At 31.7% G+C, this 23,259-nt stretch overlaps 1 protein-coding gene across 1 annotated transcript; it reads left to right on the top strand.

The window, feature by feature from the left end:
* The first annotated feature begins 574 nt into the window (after positions 1-574).
* On the top strand, positions 575-23,015 carry Tbc1d22 (TBC1 domain family member 22). Its single transcript, XM_080157998.1, has 9 exons — positions 575-1,210; positions 7,126-7,348; positions 9,252-9,337; positions 14,861-14,931; positions 17,083-17,291; positions 20,202-20,252; positions 21,041-21,141; positions 21,890-22,055; positions 22,381-23,015. Exons 1-9 carry the CDS (start codon positions 765-767, stop codon positions 22,528-22,530), a joined length of 1,503 nt encoding a protein of 500 aa, XP_080014124.1. The 5' UTR covers positions 575-764; the 3' UTR covers positions 22,531-23,015.
* Positions 23,016-23,259: the final 244 nt, after the last annotated feature.

The following is a 23,259-nucleotide window of genomic DNA, read 5'->3' as shown; positions in this document are numbered from 1 at the left end:
ATGGAACAATTGTACAGGCGAGGTCCTGCTAAAATAATAGCTTAAAACCATTTAACCATTAAAGGGCACTAGGGTAAATTTTCTGAATAGATAGCCTAAACGGTTTAGTGGATCATGTTGAGATCTAGGAATGAATTAAACGGAAGTATATATATTGTTTTTCAGATTAACTAACATAGTGATAAGATCTAAATGATAAATAATTTATCTATGAAAAAATACGTAATCGTTTTTTATCTATGGAAAAGGAAAACTGCATGAATGTTCCCTTTTCCATTCGAAGTTTAGACTTCTTCTCCAAATATTTGGCCCTGTTCGACTTTAAGAGAAAGTTGGAGTTTTTTTGCTTCAAAAAAAATTGAATAATATTTTCTTCTTCTATAAAAATGATCAAAACTGTTTCAAATTATCGTTGGTTGCTTTTTGAAAAATAAAATGCTTCTAAACGAAAGCTAACTTACAATTTTTTGACTGCAAAAATGTAAAAATATTAAGCTGACGCGTAAATGTGAGTGGTCGGACCATGCCGTTATTTACACACTCTCTACAGTCAAACACACACACACACTATGGAGTGTGGCTGCAGACAGCTTCAGTCAGTACAGGTTACAATAACAACAACAATTCTCACACACACGGCCCCGCTCTCTCTCTCTCTCACTGTACGTGCAGCAGACTAATTACGGTGACAACAATATGAAAAATCAGCTGTTAAATTAAATAAGCTTTAAAATATTTAAAAATAAAGTTGTATAGTGAAAATTATGTGTGCCAAACGACATCCGCAAAGTTTTCAAACCTCGAACTCGTCATTTTGGCGACAGACCGGTGGGGCCATACCAGGCCGGGTCAATTTAACTCAGAGCTCGGGTGGTGGGGGAGCCCACTCAGCCACTGGTTCCTCTCGCCACTCCGCTCCTCACTCAGCCGGCTTTTCCTCTTCCAGTTCAGCCGCTGCTCATTCGTTCAACAACTTTCAAGAGAGCGTGTCAGATGCCTGGGACATTGAGGAACCGCTCACGCCGCCCGTTAAAAAGGGTGAACGGGTGTTGGAAAGTGTTCACCGCCAGCAGCATCATCAACAACAACGGGCGACACCGCCTCGTCCCGTCGGCGGTGGACAACTGTCGGCGGAGGATAAACGAGTGATAAATAGCGCGGGTGGGTCGACAGTTAACGCTTTACCGCCGTTTTCACAGAATGCAACAGGAATTAAACTGCTTATAACATTTTTTTCTCAACTCTTTTTAAATCAAATTCCAAAGCCATAACAATTTAATCTTGTCATTTGTTATTATGAAAATGGTCAATACAATAAAATGTAGGGCAATTGAATGAAGGACATCTTCTTAAGAAATAACTTGAACTTGACAGATAAAGATTAAAGAGACTAAGTAAAGAAATAAGTAAACGTTATCTGAATTATTTGGACAGTCAAACAAATTATTTATATATGACATCTATACAGTGGCGTGCGAACCGAAGGGGGCATTTGGGGCAATCGCCCCCCCCTAGCGACCAAAACGCCCCCCCCTGCCCCCCCTAGCCACCGCCCCCCCTGCCCCCCCCTAAATGTTGAAAAATGCCCCATTTTGCCCCCCCCTGGTCAACAAAAATGCCCCTTTTTGCCCCCTACCCTACAAAAAGCAAAACTATCCCAGTTTCCAAAAAAAGATCAAGAAATACTCAAAAAAAAATTTTGGCGCTTCGCGCCAAACAGACAGTTACTATTCATTTAACCTTACCAAATTTTTTAATTAGTGTAGAAATTAGGTTATAATCTTTTTTCACTGAACATAACAAACCAGGTAATAGGAAGTATTTTATTTTGTATAATATAAACTTTTTACCAAAGAAATTTTGTACATCCCCACTGATGATACACAAAATTACCCCTTATATAGATTACAATTAGTGGATGAAATGTATGGAAACTCGACTTAATTAACCAACCAATCAAAATTCCATTAAAGTCCCTAAAGTTGTTGAGCCAACGAATAAGAAAATTTTATATGAAATATTGGGGACTAGTGTAATAAATAGCCCAAAAACCCCTCCCTCCCTGCATATTTGAAGAAAAAAATTTGCACTTCGCGCCCTTCCAAATGGTTTCTGCTTTTTATCACATTGTATATTTTGTTTTTATTTTTAAAAAATATGTGTAAACAACAAATATTTAATCAAAAAGTTATTTTATATAAAAAAGAAACAGCGTTGATATTTATCTAAGCCTTTTTCTCAACTGCACTGTATGTCTGTCTAAATTAATAACTATATATGATGTCATATTATTTTCAGGATAAGTCTATCATTTTTTTTGTGTACATACCCTTACAAAAAGACATTTTTTTATGGCAATTTTCATTAAAAACCCTTAAAACTAACTACACTCTATATTCCTAACTTGATAAAATACGCCACTCTTGTTGTCTTTAATTGATTTTAGTTCAAAGGGGGAGTACTTATTTTTAGGTGCACTTCACGCACCGTCCTTATAAATCCTTGGAAACACCACTTAATCAAAAATTAACAGAGTTTTAAAGTGCCATTTAGCTTCTCTATAATTCACTATGGCTGTCAGTACGTAATGCTAAGGGGGAAATATGACTTTTTCAACTGCAATTAAAGATAGAAGGCTAAAACTTAATGTTAACATTCCCATCATTATGGAGTATAATTAACTATTAAAAATTCATGGAGGTCGGACTGCTTTTCAGGACGTTTTTTGGCTACTTTTTGTATCTTTTAAATTTCAGGTATAGTCCCTTTTGTGACATTGCCTCTTAAGGTGCATTTCGACGTATTTTCACAGTAGCTTTTCACCTATTTATAGCTCCTGCGGGGCCAATTGCCTAACCCTGCGGGGAAACCACCTGACCTAACTTAACCTAGAATAACCTATTAAAAGCTACTATGAAAATACGACAAAATGCCCCTTAAGAGGCGTTGCCACAAAAGAGACTATACCCCAAAGTTTTCCATATTTCTAAGAGAATTTTATATCTGTAGATGAAAGGACAAGTATTTTTTTTTATTTTTTACATAGTTCTGTATATCTTTGGTTTTTATGGTACGATAAATTTTTTTGTGGATTATAATATTTCAAAAAATAAAATTTCTTGCTGTTTTAAGCATCCAGTATGTACTTTGACTGTCATCACACAACATACAGGAAAAAGGATTTGTGACTTTTTCTACCTAAAATATATATTTACTAGCGGCTACGCCCCTAGAGGCCTCTAGTGGCCTTTAAATGTTTTTTTTTATTTTAAATATCTAATTTGAGAAATAACTTGTCTATGTTTTCAATTGTTAAATTCATGCGTCTACGCAGCGCGACTACGTAGTGAGACTATGCTAGTGACACTATGTGGCGGAAATATTTAATATTTTTGATTTTATTGTGATTTCTCTAGGGAGGGTGGTGGTACCCTCCCCCAAAATAGTTATAAACCTTCCCGAGACCTATGAGAAGCTACCCTGTTACGGAGAACCCGATCAGTTCAGCGGTTAGCGAGATCCTTTGGTACAGACACACAGACTTACAGATACACACACAGACATCCTGTTACTTTAGTATAAGGATTTCAACAGATGCTCTTTAAATCTACTTGTCTGTATTTTTATTAATGATTTTTTGTGCTTTGCTACTTAAAGATGTTGTCATCCTTGTTGTCATACAATAAAAAAATATTTAAAATCAGTTTTACATATTAGGTTAATTTTTGGTAAATTATTTCCAAAATGAGTATTTTTATCTCCCCCCCCCAAAAAAATTTTTTAATGGGGTTATTCATCCTTCCTGCTGAGATTTTATAACATCCCCTTCCACCCATAAAAAAATGTTTTTTGGTGGGGGGGGGGGGGGAGGTTATCTTCTGTACTTTTTTTTCGAAGATGCTTTCTAGCTACCTTCCCTTCGGTCATTGCAGGGTGGGGAGAAGGGATGGGGGAGAAATGATGGGGGGGGAGAAGAGATTGGGGGGGGGGGAAGAGATGGGGGATATAAATGGGAAATAGGGATGGGGGAAGGGATGGGGAAGAAGGGATAAGGACTAGAAGGCCAATAATCAAATAATCCCACCCCTTAAAACGCCCTTATTTAAAATTAGTATATATAATCAAAATGCCCCCCCCTAAAGCAAAGTGCCCCCCCGGGGCACTTTGATTTAGGGGGGGGCAAAATTTTACAAAATCTTCAAAATGCCCCCCCCTAGACAAAGTGCTTCGCACGCCACTGCATCTATAATTTGTTTATTAAGAGAGAAGATATTTGTATAGGGTTAGATTTATTTTATTTCTAATTTGAATTTTATATAGGCTTCGCCCCTATCTTGTATATATGATAATGTTTATTTATTTTAGGATAACCTTTCGTCTTTTTGGTTTAACATTAGGCTTATTTAGCTTGACTCTCACTAGTTTAAAGCCTGCACTCACACCTAAAAGATATTATAATGAAATACTATTATCTTATATAATATATTTATTTTAGCTTTGCTTAGATTTCAGCAATTCTGGTTTATAGTACATTAAGAAAAGAATGAGATATTATATTAATTTCTTAACCTTTAAAAAAACCACACTTTATTGGTATGTTTTACCTTATTTATAACTAGCGGCTACGCCCCTAGAGGCCTCTAGGGGCACTTGAGGAGGGGGGAGTCAAATTTTTCTACTCAATTTCTTATTTTAGATTTTAAAAGAAAAAGTAAAAAAAAATTTGGGGGTGGTGGAAATTTTTTTTTTCTTGGGGGGTGCCTCCCCATCCTTTTTTTATTTTAGTCAAAAAATTAAAATAACTTTTTTTTGGGGGGGTATTTTTCATTTTTGGGGGGGTTAGGGGTGTCCCACCCCCCAAGAAAATAGTTATAAACCTTCCCGGGACTTATGAGAAGCTACCCTGTTAAGGAGAACCCGATCGGTTCAGCGGTTAGCGAGATCCTTCGGTACAGACACACAGATACACAGACAAACATATACACAGACACACAGACATCCTGTTACTTTAGTATAAGGATTATTTTTTCTAAATGCACAATATTAATAATTTACCATATAAGCTTCCTAAAATAGTTTTGCTGACCTTAGCCAATTTATTTCTACCTGATTTTACCACTAAAAATATTCAAGTTTTTTTTGTAATTTACAAAATTACGAAAATAGTTAAACATTTAAACAACGAAATATTACATTCTGGGCAAAAAAATATTTGAAAATGTCGTTTTGGATTTAAACTGATATATATAGGCTTGATTCTAAAGATGTTTTGATTATTATATTGTCTCTAATTGTTCTATTAAGTTACCATTTCATAAATCATGGTAAAAATAACACTGCATCACGTGAAATAGTTATTTCTCGCATCGTATTATAAACGGCTTTCCGCGGATATAGAAAGTACATTTATGAGATTAAAACTAGTTTTTTTAGCTCCGAGGTGCCGAAGGCACCGGCTAAAAAAACTAGTTTTAATCTTATGATTGTACGTTTCTATATTCGTAGAAAGCTGGATATAATACGATGCTAGACATAGTTTTTTCGTATGGATGAGAACCGGTTCTTATCCACCGGATTCGAATGAATACGAGAAAGATATTTCCAAATATCTTATGATATGCCAATGTTTTTTTATTTTCAATAGGACGAATTCAACATGCTTAAATTTCATAAATCATGGTAAAAATAACACTGCATCACGTGAAATAGTTATTTCTCGCATCGTATTATAAACGGCTTTCCGCGGATATAGAAAGTACATTTATGAGATTAAAACTAGTTTTTTTAGCTCCGAGGTGCCGAAGGCACCGGCTAAAAAAACTAGTTTTAATCTTATGATTGTACGTTTCTATATTCGTAGAAAGCTGGATATAATACGATGCTAGACATAGTTTTTTCGTATGGATGAGAACCGGTTCTTATCCACCGGATTCGAATGAATACGAGAAAGATATTTCCAAATATCTTATGATATGCCAATGTTTTTTATTTTCAATAGGACGAATTCAACATGCTTAAATTTTGATTATAGCTGCCCTTTTTTGATATCGCTCCTTGGAAATAGTAACCCTGTATTCCACAGGGGACGGAGATGGCAGAAAGGAAGTCTTAAAACTTCCCTTGACCCATGTGAAGCTTCACTAAAAGGGAGAACTCAGTGTTTAGCGAGATTTTCACGGACATAAAACACTGAAATCTTAATAACTTATTTCTAAATTAGGATATACTTTTAGTTGATCCTTTTCAAATCTGTAAACCTTATGTAGTGTACCTATCAATCTTACTCAAATATCTAAATAGGTCACCAGCCAAAAGAACCATCTCTTGCATGGTTAATACTCAAAAATTCATAAAATAACTTAATTAGAAAACTGTTTTACTTTACATTGTGTTATTTAACAAGGATATGTACGCAAGGCCGTGCTGAATTGGGGTGTCATGTTAACAACCATTATTAGAATTTTAATGGGATGGCCTAACCCTTTCTTTTACTCTCAATTTAAGGTTTACACTCCGCCCTGGCCAACCCCTGCAGGGTTGGCATTAAAAAACCACTTGGATTAAACCAAAAAAAAAGCTTTAAAAAAAACAAAAAAACAAGGTAGGGATGGTTTTTAAAAAAATGTTTATTAAACAAAGGCATATCTCTCCAGTTATATCTTTTTATAATGTAAATAATACAGTAAATAAGCGTCAAAAACCTAAATATCTGATATAAAATTCGTTTAATAGATTAAATCTTGTACTTTGGTGATTATATCTAATAGACAATTTAATACTTTTCTAAAGGCAAATAATTTTTCTAAAAGAAGTTTAAATGCATTATACATTGTTTAGGTATTTAAGTTTAAACATTCAATAAGTTCCATAAAAATTCAACTTTATACTAAATTAGAATACTATAATTTGGATATTATTAAAAAAAAACCTGTTTTTTTTATAAAAAAACGGTTTAAACAAAAAAACTGGTTTGTTCTTTTTTTTTTAAAGCCTGTTTTTTACCAACCCTAAACCCCTGTGCACGACGCTAAAATTAAGTTTTTGTTTTATATTTGGCCTTAAGAGATATGATTCTTAGTATTTAAAAGTATTAGCAAAGCAGTTTTAATTAGAATAATGTATAGGTAGCGTAGGTAACAGAAGCCATAATTCTAAATGCGAGACAACCTCTGTCTACCCACCTTCCAGCGACCAGTCCAGGTGTGCCAAGTTTGACAAGGTGCTGGACCAGGTGCCCATCAACATGACCGAGCTGGAGAGCCTGTCCTGGTCGGGAGTACCGCAGAAGTACAGGACCAAGGTCTGGAAGCTGCTGTGCGGCTACCTGCCAGCTGGAAAATCTGAACAGGTACAAAACAAATTTTGGGGGGAGAAAAATATTTGCAGACTGGATCAAATACTATTTATAATTTTATGTTGAGGATATTTTACCCATTGACAATATTGGCATCTAAAAATAAATCTATTTTTAAAACCATCATATATTTAATTTACATTAATACCTATAACGTGGCAAAGGGGGGAGGCGGATGTGCCACTTTTTGAAACCATAAGTAAAACGCGCATGATCTTAGCCCATAAAAGAGTTACAGCTCTAAAATTCGGCACAGCAGTTGCTTTTGTGGTGAAAAATATGGAACTATAAAGAAATGGCGGCGGAACAGCCGCTCCCGCCGAAAACTGATGTTTCCCGCCGAAATTTTTTTTGCTTTTTTTCGCCAAATTAGACAGTTTTAGATCATCTGAGATAAACTTTTTTTTTCATGTGTCAAGTGAAAATATAAGGGAAATTTTTATGGAAAATAAAGTTTATCTCTTTCTCATCTATTATGACGAGAACAGGCAAAAAAATTCGGCGAGAAACGGCGGTGTTTGGCGGGAGCGGCGGTTCTTCCTCCATTTCTTCACAGTTCCATACTGTTCTCCATAAAAGCAACTGATGTGCCAAATTTTAGAGTTGTAACTCTTTTATGGGCTATGATCATGCGTGTTTTACTTTTGGTTTCAAAAAGTGGCACATCCGCCTCCCCCCTTTTATGTTATACGTTTTATTCTGTAAGTTAGATAGCTTAAAGATGTACTAAAAAAAGCCTATAACCAGAATAATTAAGAAATAAAATTGCCTTAATTAACCTACTCCTGTTGCAATGTGAAACTTTTCTTTATAAAAAACTCTATCTGTTTTATGGTTTGCAATATTTTGATGATACTTCTACTTTTTATTAAAGGATACATTCATTCTTTTTTAAATCAAAAGTGTAAAGCATAATTGATTTTAATTAATACCAACCCTAAAAAAGTTTTTACCCTAAAATGAAAATATAAGTTTATTATTGGTGTAAAATTCTGACTTAATTTTACGAGTTATCTCCCTTTCTGGAAAATTATATCAAATAAGAAAAGTTTAATTTTCTTTCTGATTATCTCAAAGTTTTTACAGGGAATTCTTTTGATTTAAATGTTTTTTTGTCTTAAAATAAAAGGAGAGAGGAAACCTATTATGTTCATTAATTTTGCTTCTTAATTAAATTATTTGAAAATTTAAAATAAAATACGTCTAAAAAAAATAAAATACAACCACATACCTACTTTATAAATCGATTATTTACTTTGTAAAAAATGTATTATTGGAAAAATTATACCTACCTTAATGTTATGATTTTTATTATCATGTTATACTTCATTTATTTACTCTATTTCAATCCAAAAATAAACAATGGATGAAGAATAAATATGGATATTATAGCAGTGAAAAAATTGTCTTCAACTTAGCTTGCTATTTTTCCTGTCATTTATTGGTCGGGCCGTTCATCAAGTATATAGAAGGGGAGGGGAAGGGGCAAAGATGTCTTATTAATTTATTTTACACCCCCAAAAAAATTTGCGTTATTTTTTTTCTGTCATTCAAAAAAATTTTAAGAATTAAATAAATTTATTATATTAAACAAACCGTAAATAGAAATACTGAAAAGTTAAGAAAATTTGTAAGCGTTAGTACTTTAACTTTGAGTGACATTATATATGACAGACGGACGAACGGGCATAGCCTGGTGATAAAGTAGGTGCGCTTGGAATAACATTAAAAAAAAAACTGGGGTTGGCAATCCATCCAATTTTTGACCGGATTCGGATTCCTACAAAAATCCGCCCAAAAATGAAACGGCGTAATCCGTGGATTCCGAATTCTTACAAAATTGGACGGATTCTGGATTCGATTCGGATTGCCAAACTAAAAAAACTATCAATTTAAGGTGATCCAACGAAAGCGAGAAGAATATGCTGGTTATTTGAGTCAATATTTTGACAACAAAGAAGAAATTCATAAAGATACATTCAGGTATTATAGTTTTATCAAGACCAGTGAAATATTTTTAAAAACAATAAGACAATCGCCGATAAATTGATGTACATCCCCAATGATGTACATCACAATTATTGGTTAAATAGTTTGGACACTCTACTAAATGAACTAATCAATGAATACTCAACAAAAGTCCCCAAGGTTGTAAAGACAACGAATAAGAAAACTTTATTTTAAGACTTTGGCACAGTGGGATCTTTTGAAAAAAATCGGGACATCCAAAAAATTTAAAATTGACTTTTATCTATCCTAGGAATTAATAATGGCTGTAAGTAGACAGCTAGAAAAGAAATTTTTAAAAAATATTCATTTTTGGCGGATTTATGCCATTTTTAAAAAAAGGTAGGTAGTGAAAAATTTCTTTTCAGTTTTGATGATTTTCCAGATTTTTTTACACAATTTTTTCAAAGCAACAAAAAATACATTTATGTTCATCTTATGAAAATAGTTTTTGATTGAGGTACTTTTCAGATACCTGTACCAATGTCTAATTAAAGAAAAATTTAAAAAAAATATTTTTTTGGTGGTGTAAATTGACATTTTGTGAGAAAATTTCACCAAAAATATTAAGATTTTTAACCCCAAAAAATCAGTTTTCTCCATTTTACACAAAAACGGACAAGAGGCCCCGGGTTTTGCAATAATAATATCAATATACAACATGTATTGTGTATTAAACAGTTTTCACAACCTGGGGCCTCTTGTCCGTTTTTGAGTAATTGAGCATTTTACATTGCATGGTTTTAACAATTTCGTTCTTGTTTATTTCAAATTTTCCCCCGTTAGAGGGGGAAGGAGTCATTTTAGAGCCCAAAGTCATCTCTGCAATGTTTTCTAACTTTTTGAGGCGGAACTTTCTTTACTTCTGCATTATTTGCCTCCGGCCAACCGTTACCCCGTTATTTGCCGCCGTTGGCGAGATTTTTAACGATTTTTGCCGTTCTCGCGGTTTTAATGGACATTTAAGGGTTAAAGGAATCGTTAAATAAAAATGACTTATAAATACTTTTATTTTAGCAATTAAATTTGCTAAATTTCATGTGTTCTAAAAAAATTTGTATTTCTAACTGGTTTTGGTCCAGCAGAAATTCAAATGTGCGAATTAATTATAATATTGCAAAAACATTATATACGCATCAGAGAGAGAGAGAGAAATATACGTTTGAGAGAGAATATAATATTAGTAATTATGTTTATATTCTTATACAAACTTTAAATGAAGATAGCTAGACTTAGAATAAAGGTATTAACACAAAATCAAAAGTGTTTTGAAAATTATGTTATTGTTGTTTATATCTGTAAAAAAAACATTTGAAAACATGCCTTATGAGTGTCCTATTTTACTTATACTGGACCTACCTAAAAATGCTGGGACTCGAACTGGGTGCACCTGACGCTATATTCATGTTCACAAACATTGTTTGCATTGAAGAAATATTTACATAGACGTTGATTTTGTTAAAATATTCCTATCTTAACTAAAGTTATGAAGTTTTATAGATTTTTTAAAAATAGGGTAGCTTCGCTCCTCCAAAACAGCAAGACGTACATACCAAATACACATTAGAAGTTAACAGGAGCAAAATTTATGTTATTTTTGAGTTAAAGCAAAAGAAATTACATCATTTCGTCAAATACAAGCTTTTTTATTGATGTTTACTTTTGTCTACCCTTAATGTCCCGTTTTTTGGCAAAAGATCCCACTGTGTTTGGGGACTTGTGTGATAAACAGCACAATGTCCCCTCCCCCCTGGATATAGATTCATCTTGTCTGCGGCTAAACATCTACTAAACAAATGAATATATTATTATGGGAGTATATCATTTTTATTTGCAATTGTCTATAGAATTATTTAAGACAATAATGTGAATGTCAACTTATTAATACTTTTATATTTTATAATCTTTGAGTGAATGGTTTTTATCCCTATTCAATTATAAAAAAGATATTGATATTCTTTATCTAAGAGCACTTGATTTTTTTTACTGTCATCATTTTTATGATAATAGTATCTGTAATTTTATCTTGTATATAATTAAGAATATCGGCTAATATTTTTTAAAGATCTACTGGAGTCTAATTTTCTTGTAGTTGAGTACTATGTTCTTGTATTTATCCTCTAACTTTAATGTTATACTACAATGAAGTTCCAATTAATCGTGACATTATTTATATGTCTTCTTTTTATGCATTTAAGAGCGGTGTGCCCCTATTTCTTTTTCGTTATTATTTCTCTCTTGATCTCCTTCTTTATACTTCCTGAAAACAACCCTTGCCTTATCTCTTTATCTCAAAGGCACAGTCTTGAATTGTGACATATCTTTTTTTTTTAAATAGACAAAATTTTATTTCGGCAATGATGTAAAATTAAGTGTTAAAAAATTTTGTAGGAAAATTTCTTCCATGTAGTTTTCAAAATATGCCCAAAATAAATATTGCTCCAAATGTAGAGCATGTCTCAACAGTGTTTATTATCAACATATCATTTTTAGTGATGTTTATTTGTGAATATTTTTAGTCAAACACATATCTACTCTCCAATTTATACATCTTGGTTAAAATTATTTTCAAATTTTGTATGCTATAAAATACAGGAAAATGTCTATTTAGGCTAAATTTATTAATCTATTAGAAATGGATTTTTAATATTTTGAATGATGATGATTATAAAAAAAGATTAAAGTTGTAAAGATTCCCTTTAATGAAACAATGCACTTTCATGATCTTCACTGAAGGGTCCTCTTTAGCACCACCAGGCTGCTATGCATCTTCTGGGCTTTTAATTGATCAACCCAGGTTTAATTCATTCCATACCTTGTAATTCTCAGATATACATGTATTTAGAGCTTAGGGGTTTTATCCAGAGGTGTGGATGAGGGTTTAGTTTTAAATAGGGATGTACATCTTATTATGATTATATTGTATACTATTATCTAAAGCTGTATGGTTATATTTTTTGTCCACTGAATAAATTGATTCTAAACCAAATTCTTGGGATATTGCCTCTTTTAAAATTCTTGCTAGGGGTGAAGTCGATAATATAAACAAATCATTAAATAGGTTTTTTTTAATTATGTTTTCAGTATTTAGAAATTAATATGATATTTAAAACAATCTACATAAAAAAGAATCACTAAATATATATCATAATTTGTTTGATAAATAATTTATTTTAAACTTTATGTTTCGTTTGTAACTAAAGGTTTTCTTTTCCAATATAAGATATGAAGTTTGTAAGCCAAGTGATATTATGGGTGCACTTCTCTGACTTGCCATGCTGTGTGCTCAGTAGAATCATTCAATAATCATGGACTTTTAAATTCCGATGTGCGCATTTCCTATAAAAATGTATGTAGAATATACGGGGATATTATGATATGAAAAAATTGTCATTTTATGTTGCAATTTCCCTGTCATTTATTGAACAGTTCGTTCATCCAGAAGGGGGGTAGTGGATGGGGTAAAGGGAGGGGATCTGGTGGGGTTCGTTATTTTAGCCCGCTACAAGTTTCACTTTATTGGAGTATGATAATCTGGTGTAAGATAATAAATCCATTCCTACAAATGTTAACTTTGTTATCATAGTTCTATAGAAAGTATTTTAATAAAGGGAGGTTGAGTTTTAAAAAGTACAATTATCATTAAATGTTTATAAAATTTTCACTACATGTCCATGAAATAAAAAATACTTTTCCTCAGATGGAAGTTTAGATATTAGTAGTCTTATTTTTTTTTTCATTTGATTACTTTTTCACTTAATGATTTTAAGCAGGCTTGTATTTTCTCCAACGAAAATCATTTCTAGGGTTTTGATACCCTCTAATGTTCAGCTATTCCATTGGTTTCAATTTTATCGTTGGCATATAAAGATAATGCATTGACTGTAAACTTTCCACAATTCTTCCTTCCCCATTCATTTTCAATCTCTTCTTGTCCTCTCTCTGCCAACATCCCCTTCCTTCTTCTAAATTCCTTTATAATGTTTTCATGGATTTCATAGGGACAGGCAAGCTATTATTATTATTTTTAGTTTTTCAAAATGTCACGCCAAAATTTTTTTTTATGAAAAGTTAGAAGCTAGGTGATATTTCTTCATATTATATTTCCCATGTCCTAAACTCATATTGTAATCATCTAAAAAAAAATAACAAATGTATTAAAACTTATTCCCTTATCCATTTATCCATGTATGAGGCATATTCCTATAATTACATGCAGAAAAGATAATGCACATTAAAAGACTTTTTTTTCCAGTTTCAACAAATAAAACCCATCCAACTAAATGCAGTTTCACAAAATGTGAAAATCATTCTTTTAACTCAATACATAAAGCACATTTATTTCAACTTTTGTCAACTTTTTACCCAGAAAGTTACTTAGCTTAGACTTTTTGTTTCATTATCACTTTGAAACCTTGGCGTAGGTTTAAAACCAGGCTTAAATACATCGCCAAACATTTAAAAATTTCTTTTATTTTCAAGTAATTAAAATTTAATATGCAGAGTAATATGAAATTTTTTTTGTGTGTATGTCAATTTTCAGCAATTTTAAATTTAAAATTTCTTATTGTTGATTGACACTATATAATTTTAGACATAAACCAATATTTATATATACCATGAACCCAAGGCTTGCTACAACATCCACCCTGCTCATTTTTCTATTCCCTGCCAGTTACCCCTGCAGGCACCCTGCAAGACACTACCCCCACCACCTCCCTCCCTACCTGTCACAAAAATGTCAATTTAGATTTGACAACATATCCTCATTTTCTTCCTAGATTTTTCTTTCTCAACCTTATAACAATTTTTGTACCTATATATTACTCTTTTTTTACAGTTTTTAGTTTAACATTTTTGAAAGCAAAGCTTTTCTTAAAAGAATGATGTGTCTAGTCGTTATCACGACGTAATGGACAAATAATGCTATAGTTTTTTTTTATCGGGTTAACCCTTTAGTGAAGGTTGTGTTACTAAATATATTCAAAAGACTCCTTTTTGTTGGGTAAAAAAAATAAGAGGGGAAGAGCCACCTTCTTTGTGGCGTCTTAAATCGCAGCACACTCCTATCTCTGGCCCCCCCCCCCCCAAAAAAAAAAAATATTTTGAGGGGTGGAGGGTTGTGTCCTTATGGACACTTAAAGATTTTAGGCCTTTCAACCACTCATCTAGGCAAAATCTTCATTGCATATATACTCTTATAATCTCTACTCTAAATTTTTTTTTCTAATTTCTGATTTGTTTAGCTTCGCTTTAATTGACAGTTTTATCCTTGCTAATTTTTCACGAATGATATCTCATGGTTTTTTTTTGCAATTTAAAGATTTATGTGTTTTAATAAAATGTATAGATTATAAGATTTAACTGCAATATATTTAAAGTGGTAGTTACTGGAATGAAACTTTTTAATTGAGATAAAACTCTAAGCGTAGTGAACTAAGAAATATATATAAAAGTAGGTTTTTATTATAAGATAATCATACATTTTATTTTGTTTAGGCAAATATCCATAGATGTGCCCCGGATGTCCCCTCTGGTTAGTTTATTTCAACAAAAATGTGTTCAGGAAACAGATTTTACATAATAACAATGGAATTAATGTTTGTTTGAATTAGAAGAAAACTTTGATAAATTAGAAATAGCAAATTGTATTTTATATTCAAACTTTTAAAAAGAATTTAAGCTTTTTATGAAGGGTTGGTCCGTCCGTCCATCCGTCCGTAACGGTTAGATCTAATCATTAAGTTAATTGTTTTATGGATTCCAAACTCGATTTTTGCAACAATACGGTACAATTTATATAGCGGTGCAACTTGAAAACAAGATTTTCTTCCATAAATTCAAATGATCATTACAAAAACTCACAATGTCTGGCCGTCTGTCTTATCGTTCTTGATATTTAATTAAGTTATTTTTAAAATATTTAGGTATTATCTTCGGTGCTTATGGATGTTGTCAGCCTTGTTTTTCTCTTATCAAAGTGATGTCTATTTTAGATGATATTAATAATTACACACTCCTATGTATATTAAGGAAACAAGATACACTCGAAAAGGAATTAGTGAAGAGGTATTCATTAATTTGTGAGAATTAAGTTCTTCTGTGACCTGTGTGTGTGTTTGTGTGTGTGTGTTTTTGTATGTGTGTGTGTGTTTACAGGGTTTAAGAGATACTTGTTAAAGGTTTATAGTACATAAGTCTATCGAAAGAAATATATTGAGCAAAAATGGTACATAAAAGAAGAAAACTGTTAATTTAAAGAAATATTTTTTAATTTAACCTACTAAATAGGTGTAACAACTATTTTTCAATGCTATTTTGCAAAGTTAAACCTTAAAGAATCATAATGAACTGAACTTTTGCACACCCAAAGAGCTGCTTCTAACAATTATTATTTTATTTTATAAAGTCTTTTTTAATCTGCTTAAAGCCCATAAATCTGATCCCTAACAAAACAATTTTCGGTACTAACAGCTTCGTAATTTTTACCTAATGTGAAAGCTGATCATGTAGAAAATGGCTTAAAACCTTTAGGGAACTTTTTGCATATCACAACTAAATTGATATTGCAATTCTTGAGATATTTTGCCTAAGTATTTACCTCTGTTGTGTACATTGTACAATATACTTGTTTGAGTGTTTGTCTTCTTACAAGTATTAATATTCACAACAAACTTTCTTATCAACAAATAAAACAATGGCAAGGGTTACACTCTCACTCTCTCTCTCTCTTTTTCTCTCCTTTTCTCTCACTTCTCAACATTTTTTGTTTCCTTTTTTGCTTTTGCAATTTCTAAAAAGATAAAATAATGTTAAGAATCAACTCTGTAGATATCCTTAAAGGCTGAATTAAAAAAAAATCAGCCTTTTTTGTCTGAATTAAATTTAAAAGCATGCATTAATTATGTTAGGGCTTATTTATAGCCCCTTTATAGAAAAGTTTTAATTTATAATTATTTTTTTCCCAACCTCCTTATGAAAATTTGATGTTTAATTTCAAACAAAACTTTTTAAGTTCACTGTTAGTTTTTTTCTATTAAAAAGAAAAGCATTCATTCCAAGAGAAAAAAATTATATCGTATTACAAATATACTTTTACCAGTTTTAATTTAGAAATGTCAATAACCATGCACAAAAAAGCAGTAGGCGCCCTTTCAGAGGTTGAATAATTTATTTATAATATTTCTAACATATGCAAAGTAGTAAAACTCTACTCTCCCCACCTTTTCCTTTCAAAACTTTGAATTATCTCACAGGATTGTCAGGGAGGGAGGTATAATGGGGGATAAAATAGTCTTTACTCAAATATTACCAATAATATATGATATTAATACAACTAGTGTTTTATACATAACTAGCGGCTACGCCCCTAGGCCTATAGGCCTCTAAGGGCCTATGAGGAGGGGGGACGTCGAGTGTCGACCCACCACTTACTATTGTAGTTTTAAAGAGAAAAAGTGTAAAAAAATTTAAGGGCGATTTCTTGGGATGATAGTGATACCCGCCCCTAAACAGTAATAAACCTTCCCATGAACTATAAGAAGCTACACTGTAAAGGAGAACCATATATATCGGTTCAGTGTTTAGTGAGATCCTAGAGGTACACACAGACCATGTTAATTTATGATCAGAATAAGTGGGAAGGATATTCTCATACATTGTCTTATCCCTGTATTCCTGTACAAATGTAAATGTAAAATCTGGTTTTGTGTAACAGGAAATGGTGGAGAGAATTCTGTACATTTGGTCCATCCGTCATCCTGCCAGCGGCTACGTCCAGGGCATCAACGATCTTGTCACCCCCTTTCTCATGGTCTTTCTGCAGGACTTTGTGGACACTGACGTCACGAGGTCTAATTTTCAGTTTGATTCACTAGAGGAGAAGGTGAGGAAGGAGATTGAAGCGGATTCTTTCTGGTGTATGACTAAGGTAAGAAAAACATTTTAAAACATATTTAGCAGATTTTTTTTTGTCTATTTCTGTCCTTAAATATATGTCAAAATACGATGCTTTCACTAAAACCTTTCACTAGAACACCCCCCCCCCCCCAAAATACACATTTTTTGAGAAACGTGTTTCTAGCCACTGCGGGGCTCCTTTAAAATTAATTGCACTGTAAGTAACCCTTTATGTATAACAATTTGATTAAAGACATTAATTTCAATTACAATAAGAAAAACTAAATTACCGAAGCACAAAACTTATTAAAATATAGAAAACTATCTTAAGAGTTCATCTACCTTTACCAAAGTTTATAATAAATGAATTGATAAGTTAAATAACTGAAATCCTCTCATAGTTTATACTTATTCCAGAATAAAGAGATATTTATTTGGGTAAAAGTTCATCTTAAGGGGATATGTCACTAACGAGAGCATGTGATGTTACACATATTTTTGGTTGATATATTTGGTTTTTGTAAAATAAGACTGAATTACCGACTAAAATGGAAAATAGTAATAACGTAAACAATATTAATAATGTAGGTACTTTGATATTTTACCGTGTGCTGTTATTTTACACATTGGAACTTAACAAAACATTAGACTAAATTTCGTAAAAAATCGCTTAACCTTTTTTATTATTTTTTAATCTTTTTCGACGATAAGCCAATTGAAGATGTTCAACATCACTTACTCTTGTTCGTGCTTAGTCCCCATAATTCCTCCTTGCAAAACTAGATTGATCTGACGAAATAGGCACACTGAAAAATCCGCCAATATCTTTTGAAATGTAATGAATTAACTGATTAACATTTGTCAAAGAGGATCATCTATTTGTAGCAATATCATGCTGTAATTATTATAAACCTAGAGGCTAGAAACTTTAAATATAAAAAAACTTCTTTGAATTACAGAAAATTGTAATTTTACCCTAGATTTTCTACTTCATTCAATCACCTAATAAATTAAGGATATCTTTATTCCTGACAATTATTGCATTCTTCCCTGGCTCTTGTTGATTATAGACAAACAATAGAAATATACTCTATTCTCAGTATTTTATTTAACTTAGAATTTTCCGTTTGTAAACTGAGAGGGAGTAAACTGAAACAAGGATGACAACATCCATCCTATTTTGTAAAGTAGTTAGGTTTCTCTTCTGTAGCTTAAGATTTTGATAACTGCTCATTTGATTGAGTTTTCTACTTTAAAGAAGGCTCAAATAGTTTCTGGAATTAGGCTATTAGATTTTAGTATCGGGTTGGTTTTAGGCTATTTTTTTCTTTGTCATTCCCTTTGATTTGATTGGGGCGCAGCCGCTAGCATAAGTAATTCAAAAGAATAAAGTACCTATGATTGTAGTATTTAGGGAAAAAAGTATCTGTAGGTTTACTTGTAAGTATTTTAATTTGAAAATAACATAAGTTCTGACATAGGTAATAAAAACAGAAAATGATTTACGTTAACAGATTACACTTAAAATTTATTACCTTCTAAAAGATATTGTGATATTCTATGGTAATATATCTTTTCTGTATAACAAGTCTCATTAGTTTATTCTAGTGTTAACACATACCAATATAAATTGTTCCTAAAGGAAGTAGGTATGTTTTTCACTATTTTATCCACTTAGATTTACATTCTCCTAGTAAAACTCTGCTATTATATTTAAATTAGACACCAGGAAGCATCTTATAAACACCAAATAAAATAAACTATTTAATCAAAATTATGAAAAACAATAGGTATTTTTCTGTTTCTGTATTTGCTATTGACTATGTTGTTTTAACAACATTGTTGAAACACCGTTAATTCTAGCCTGCTAACCTTCCCAACATCCAATATTATTATTAATCATATTAAAAACACAAAATAAAATAAACTATGTAATCAAAATTATGAAAAACAATATTTTTCTGTTTCTGTATTTGCTATTGACTATGTTGTTTTAACAACATTGTTGAAACACCGTTAATTCTAGCCTGCTAACCTTCCCAACATCCAATAATTCATCCCTATTTATCCAGCTAACTAACTCTTTATAAAAGAGTTTCCACGCACTTGCCCAGAAAAATAATTTTTGATATGTTACAATTTATCAAATAGATTACTTGTTAATACATATGCTTATTTGATGTCATCCTAACAAATTAAAAGTCTTGGTTTAAGTTTTACTGTGGTTCATTTGCGATCTTGCAAACCACTGATTATGTTAGGCTTTTAACTTCAGGGAAGTTTCAAATGAGTCCCGATAAAGTCATATTTTGTTATATTTACTCTTAAGATAGTAGATCATGTTCCATTAAAAAATATATGTATAGCTCATGGAAAAAGTATTTCGAGCCCATTTCACCTCTCAAAATGAAAAAAAAGTTATTTTTGGGTGTTTTTAATATCAATATCAAGAAAATAAAATATTTTTTATGTTGGCTAACATGCACAAATTTACAGTTGCTTTAGAAATGTGTAAGAATACCTTTAATTTAAGGAAATACATACCACACACACAGACACAATAGTCTGAATTGATTTACATTTATACATAGGTATTGGATGGGATACAAAATATCTAAATTTTATTTATATATAGGTATTGGATGGGATACAAACTATCTATATTTTATTTTTACATAAGTATTGGATGTGATACAAAATATCCGTGTTTTATTTATACATAGGTATTGGGTAGGATACAAAATATCTACATTTTATTTATACATATGCATTGGATGGGATACAAAATATCTATTTTATTTTTACATAGGTTTTGTATGGGATACAAAATATCTATATTTTATTTATACATATGCATTGAATGGGATACAAAATATCTATATTTTATTTATACATATGCATTGGATGGGATACAATATATCTATATTTTATTTATACATAGGTATTGGATGGGATACAAGATAACTATACTTTTGCGCAGCCTGGAATCCAGGTATTATTTTTGTCTTGCCCTTTTCAAAGCTAAAACAAGGATGAGTACGTTTTATTCTAAGCACATCAAGTCATAAGGAATAAGATTAGATAGAATAATAATATAAAAACCTTAAACTTGATTAGTTGAAGGTTGGACGGAGAGAAATATTTTTTTGTGACCTTTCTATACCAACTAGACACAGACAAATATGAAGGACCCTTACTATAAGATCAACAAATATCACTTTATATTCATTTATTACTGTCTGAAAGGAAACTTAAATATTCAAAACTTTAAATTGATCAGATATTGAAATATTTACAGACTTTCTGGTTCAGGCATAGGATATAGGTCGATAATTATTTTCTCCTCGAAGTCAATGTTTAAATTGTGCTTGGTACCTAGCTGGCATTTTTTTGGGGAAAGAAGGAACCGACATTGTCCCCAATTCTCACTATTCTGGTTTCTTTATCATAAAACACAGAACCCTTAAAAGTGTTTTGTGAAGTATTTTATATTGAAGTATTATATTACCTAATGACGTTGGATTTAAGATAGAGGGAGGGGTCATTGGACTGTAAATAAAGCATATTCTTGATTGGTTGCATTTCACTAATAGTGACGGATTACAATCTATAAAAGGGGTGATTTGGTTATCTTTATTGTGGATGTTCATATATTTATCCTCTATTGTCTTATCCCTTAAGATCCCTGAAATCTAACGATTTTGAAAGATGATTAACTATTAAAATATCCAACTATACTGATTAACTTAGGAAGATAACCATAACTTAGCTTATATTTAGATAAAAATTCGGCAGCTAGAAGAATTATTAAAACGAGTGGATAGTGACCTCCACAACCATATTGTTCAAAATGATGTACAGTACCTTCAATTCTCATTCAGGTAAGGGAATTTTTATTTTGATTAAAACATCCGGAAGTAAGGCATTTTTATGTAAAAAGATGGTTATAACGTGTTCGATTATAGTTTTTTTGCTTTTATTTCTTTATATAGGTACTTACTAGCGGATACGCCCTTAGCATCTAGTATTCAAAGGGACATAGAGGGGCTCGAAAAATACCTTAAAACCATCCAAAGACTTAAATCTAAAAACTAAATAGCTTAAAACCATAACAGGACCTATTATAAGTTTACCTAAAATAGAGAACCATTCGGTACTGTAGTTCTTAAGATTATAAGCTTAAAAAAAATAGATTACCTACTGCTTTATATAATAGGATTTTCCTAGTTTGTAGCTTTTATCATTTTTAAACTTTTTATAACATCTTTTTCCTATATAATCCCCGTACCGGTGGCACGCGCTCAAATGTTTATGACGCACACAATAAATATTTTATACGATGGCATAGTCAGCGAAGAAGAGGACATTAGACTGTAAATTATACCTGTTCCTAGTTTCCTAAATATAAACGTTAGCTTATAAACTTTGGAGACTTTTGGTATATTATGATTGGGTTTTACAACTAGCAGTTAACTAACTGTTTCACGAATATTTTTTTTATTCAGAGGGGTAATTTTGTAAATTAATTCATCAATATATTGTTAATTGTTTTATGCCATAGGAGTAGTCTAGTGTTAATTAAATTTGTGTATTTTTGACTAAACAAAAGCATTTGACTGTTGTCTTTAGATGGATGAATAACTTATTACTTCGAGAGTTGCCATTACGTGCCACCATCCGACTGTGGGACACCTACCTCGCTGAGAAAGACGGGTTCTCCAAGTTCCATTTGTACGTGTGTGCAGCTTTCCTCATCAGGTGGAAACAGGATCTGAGCCAAAGGAATGATTTCCAGGTAAGGGGTTTTTTTTTTAGGGATAAAATCAAGAATTTGGGCAAGAATTAGTGTTTTTCGGTTTTTAAATGATTTTCTGAATCTATGTGTAACCAAATGTCTTTCATCATTCTATGTCCCGAAGATAGAATTGAGATGTATGTTAATTTTTAAATGCCTTCCTACATGTGAAAGCTTTTCTTTATTTTTTATGCATATTATTATTTTATATTCGTTTCTTTAATTTAAGATATGTTATAATTTGTCATAAAAATTATGAACAAATATTAGTTATGTGTAAAAAATAGGTAGTGATTTAATAAAAAAATTGTTGTATATAATTTAGAGCATACTTCTGTTTATTCAAAATGTTCCAACTGCCAAATGGGGAGACAGTGATATTAGCCTGCTGGTGGCCGAGGCCTACAGACTCAAGTACACCTTTGCTGACGCGCCCAACCATCTTCCTGAGTGCAGGATCAAGACAACCTTGTGATATTCTGGTGTCCTGTTACTCCACTGTGATAGCCTTACACTAATTTTTATACACACACACCAAGTCTTATAAATGTACTGTATAATTACATAGGTTCAATTATGTTCCAGTTTTAAAACATCTTTATTTTTTAGTTTGTATGTATTAGTTTTAGATTTTCATGTTGGTGCTTCTTATTTTTATTTTCTTGCAAGTTTTTCAATATTTATTTTTAACCTTTCCATTAACAAGTCATTTTATTCTTAATGAGATCAGTTCGATGCAAAAATAGTCTACCTCTTGTTAATCTTAAAATATATAGTAATCTTAAAATGATAAGCAAATAATTTTATTTCGAAGATTTAGTTCAATAAAAAGGATCTAAATTCGCTAAATATTTGACCTTGGAACTTTTCCTAAATTTTTAAATTTGTTTATTGTCCCTTTTTAAATATTTCCCCCTGCATCTATCTCAAATTTTTTACATTTTATTTGAATGTTCCATATGACAAATTTACCTAATTATTATCTAAAAATCTCTGATGTTACCATCTTAGTTTGCTCTGCATGAAGAATTACTTAATCACAAAAACAGCATCCAACAAAATTAATAAATTGAAGGTAGGCATTTAAACTTTTAATAAATTTAAACTGGCCATAACAGTTCTCTACTGTCCCAAAAAAGATGCAATTTGCAGTTTTTTTGCTGATATAAAAAAGTTGAAAGTTTGTTTATTTCCTCTTTTTTAA

Source organism: Acartia tonsa, chromosome 4 (assembly GCF_053477335.1).
Source record: "Acartia tonsa isolate MP-2025a chromosome 4, ASM5347733v1, whole genome shotgun sequence".
NCBI classification, from domain to species: domain Eukaryota; kingdom Metazoa; phylum Arthropoda; class Copepoda; order Calanoida; family Acartiidae; genus Acartia; species Acartia tonsa.
This window is presented reverse-complemented; position numbering and strand designations above follow the sequence as displayed.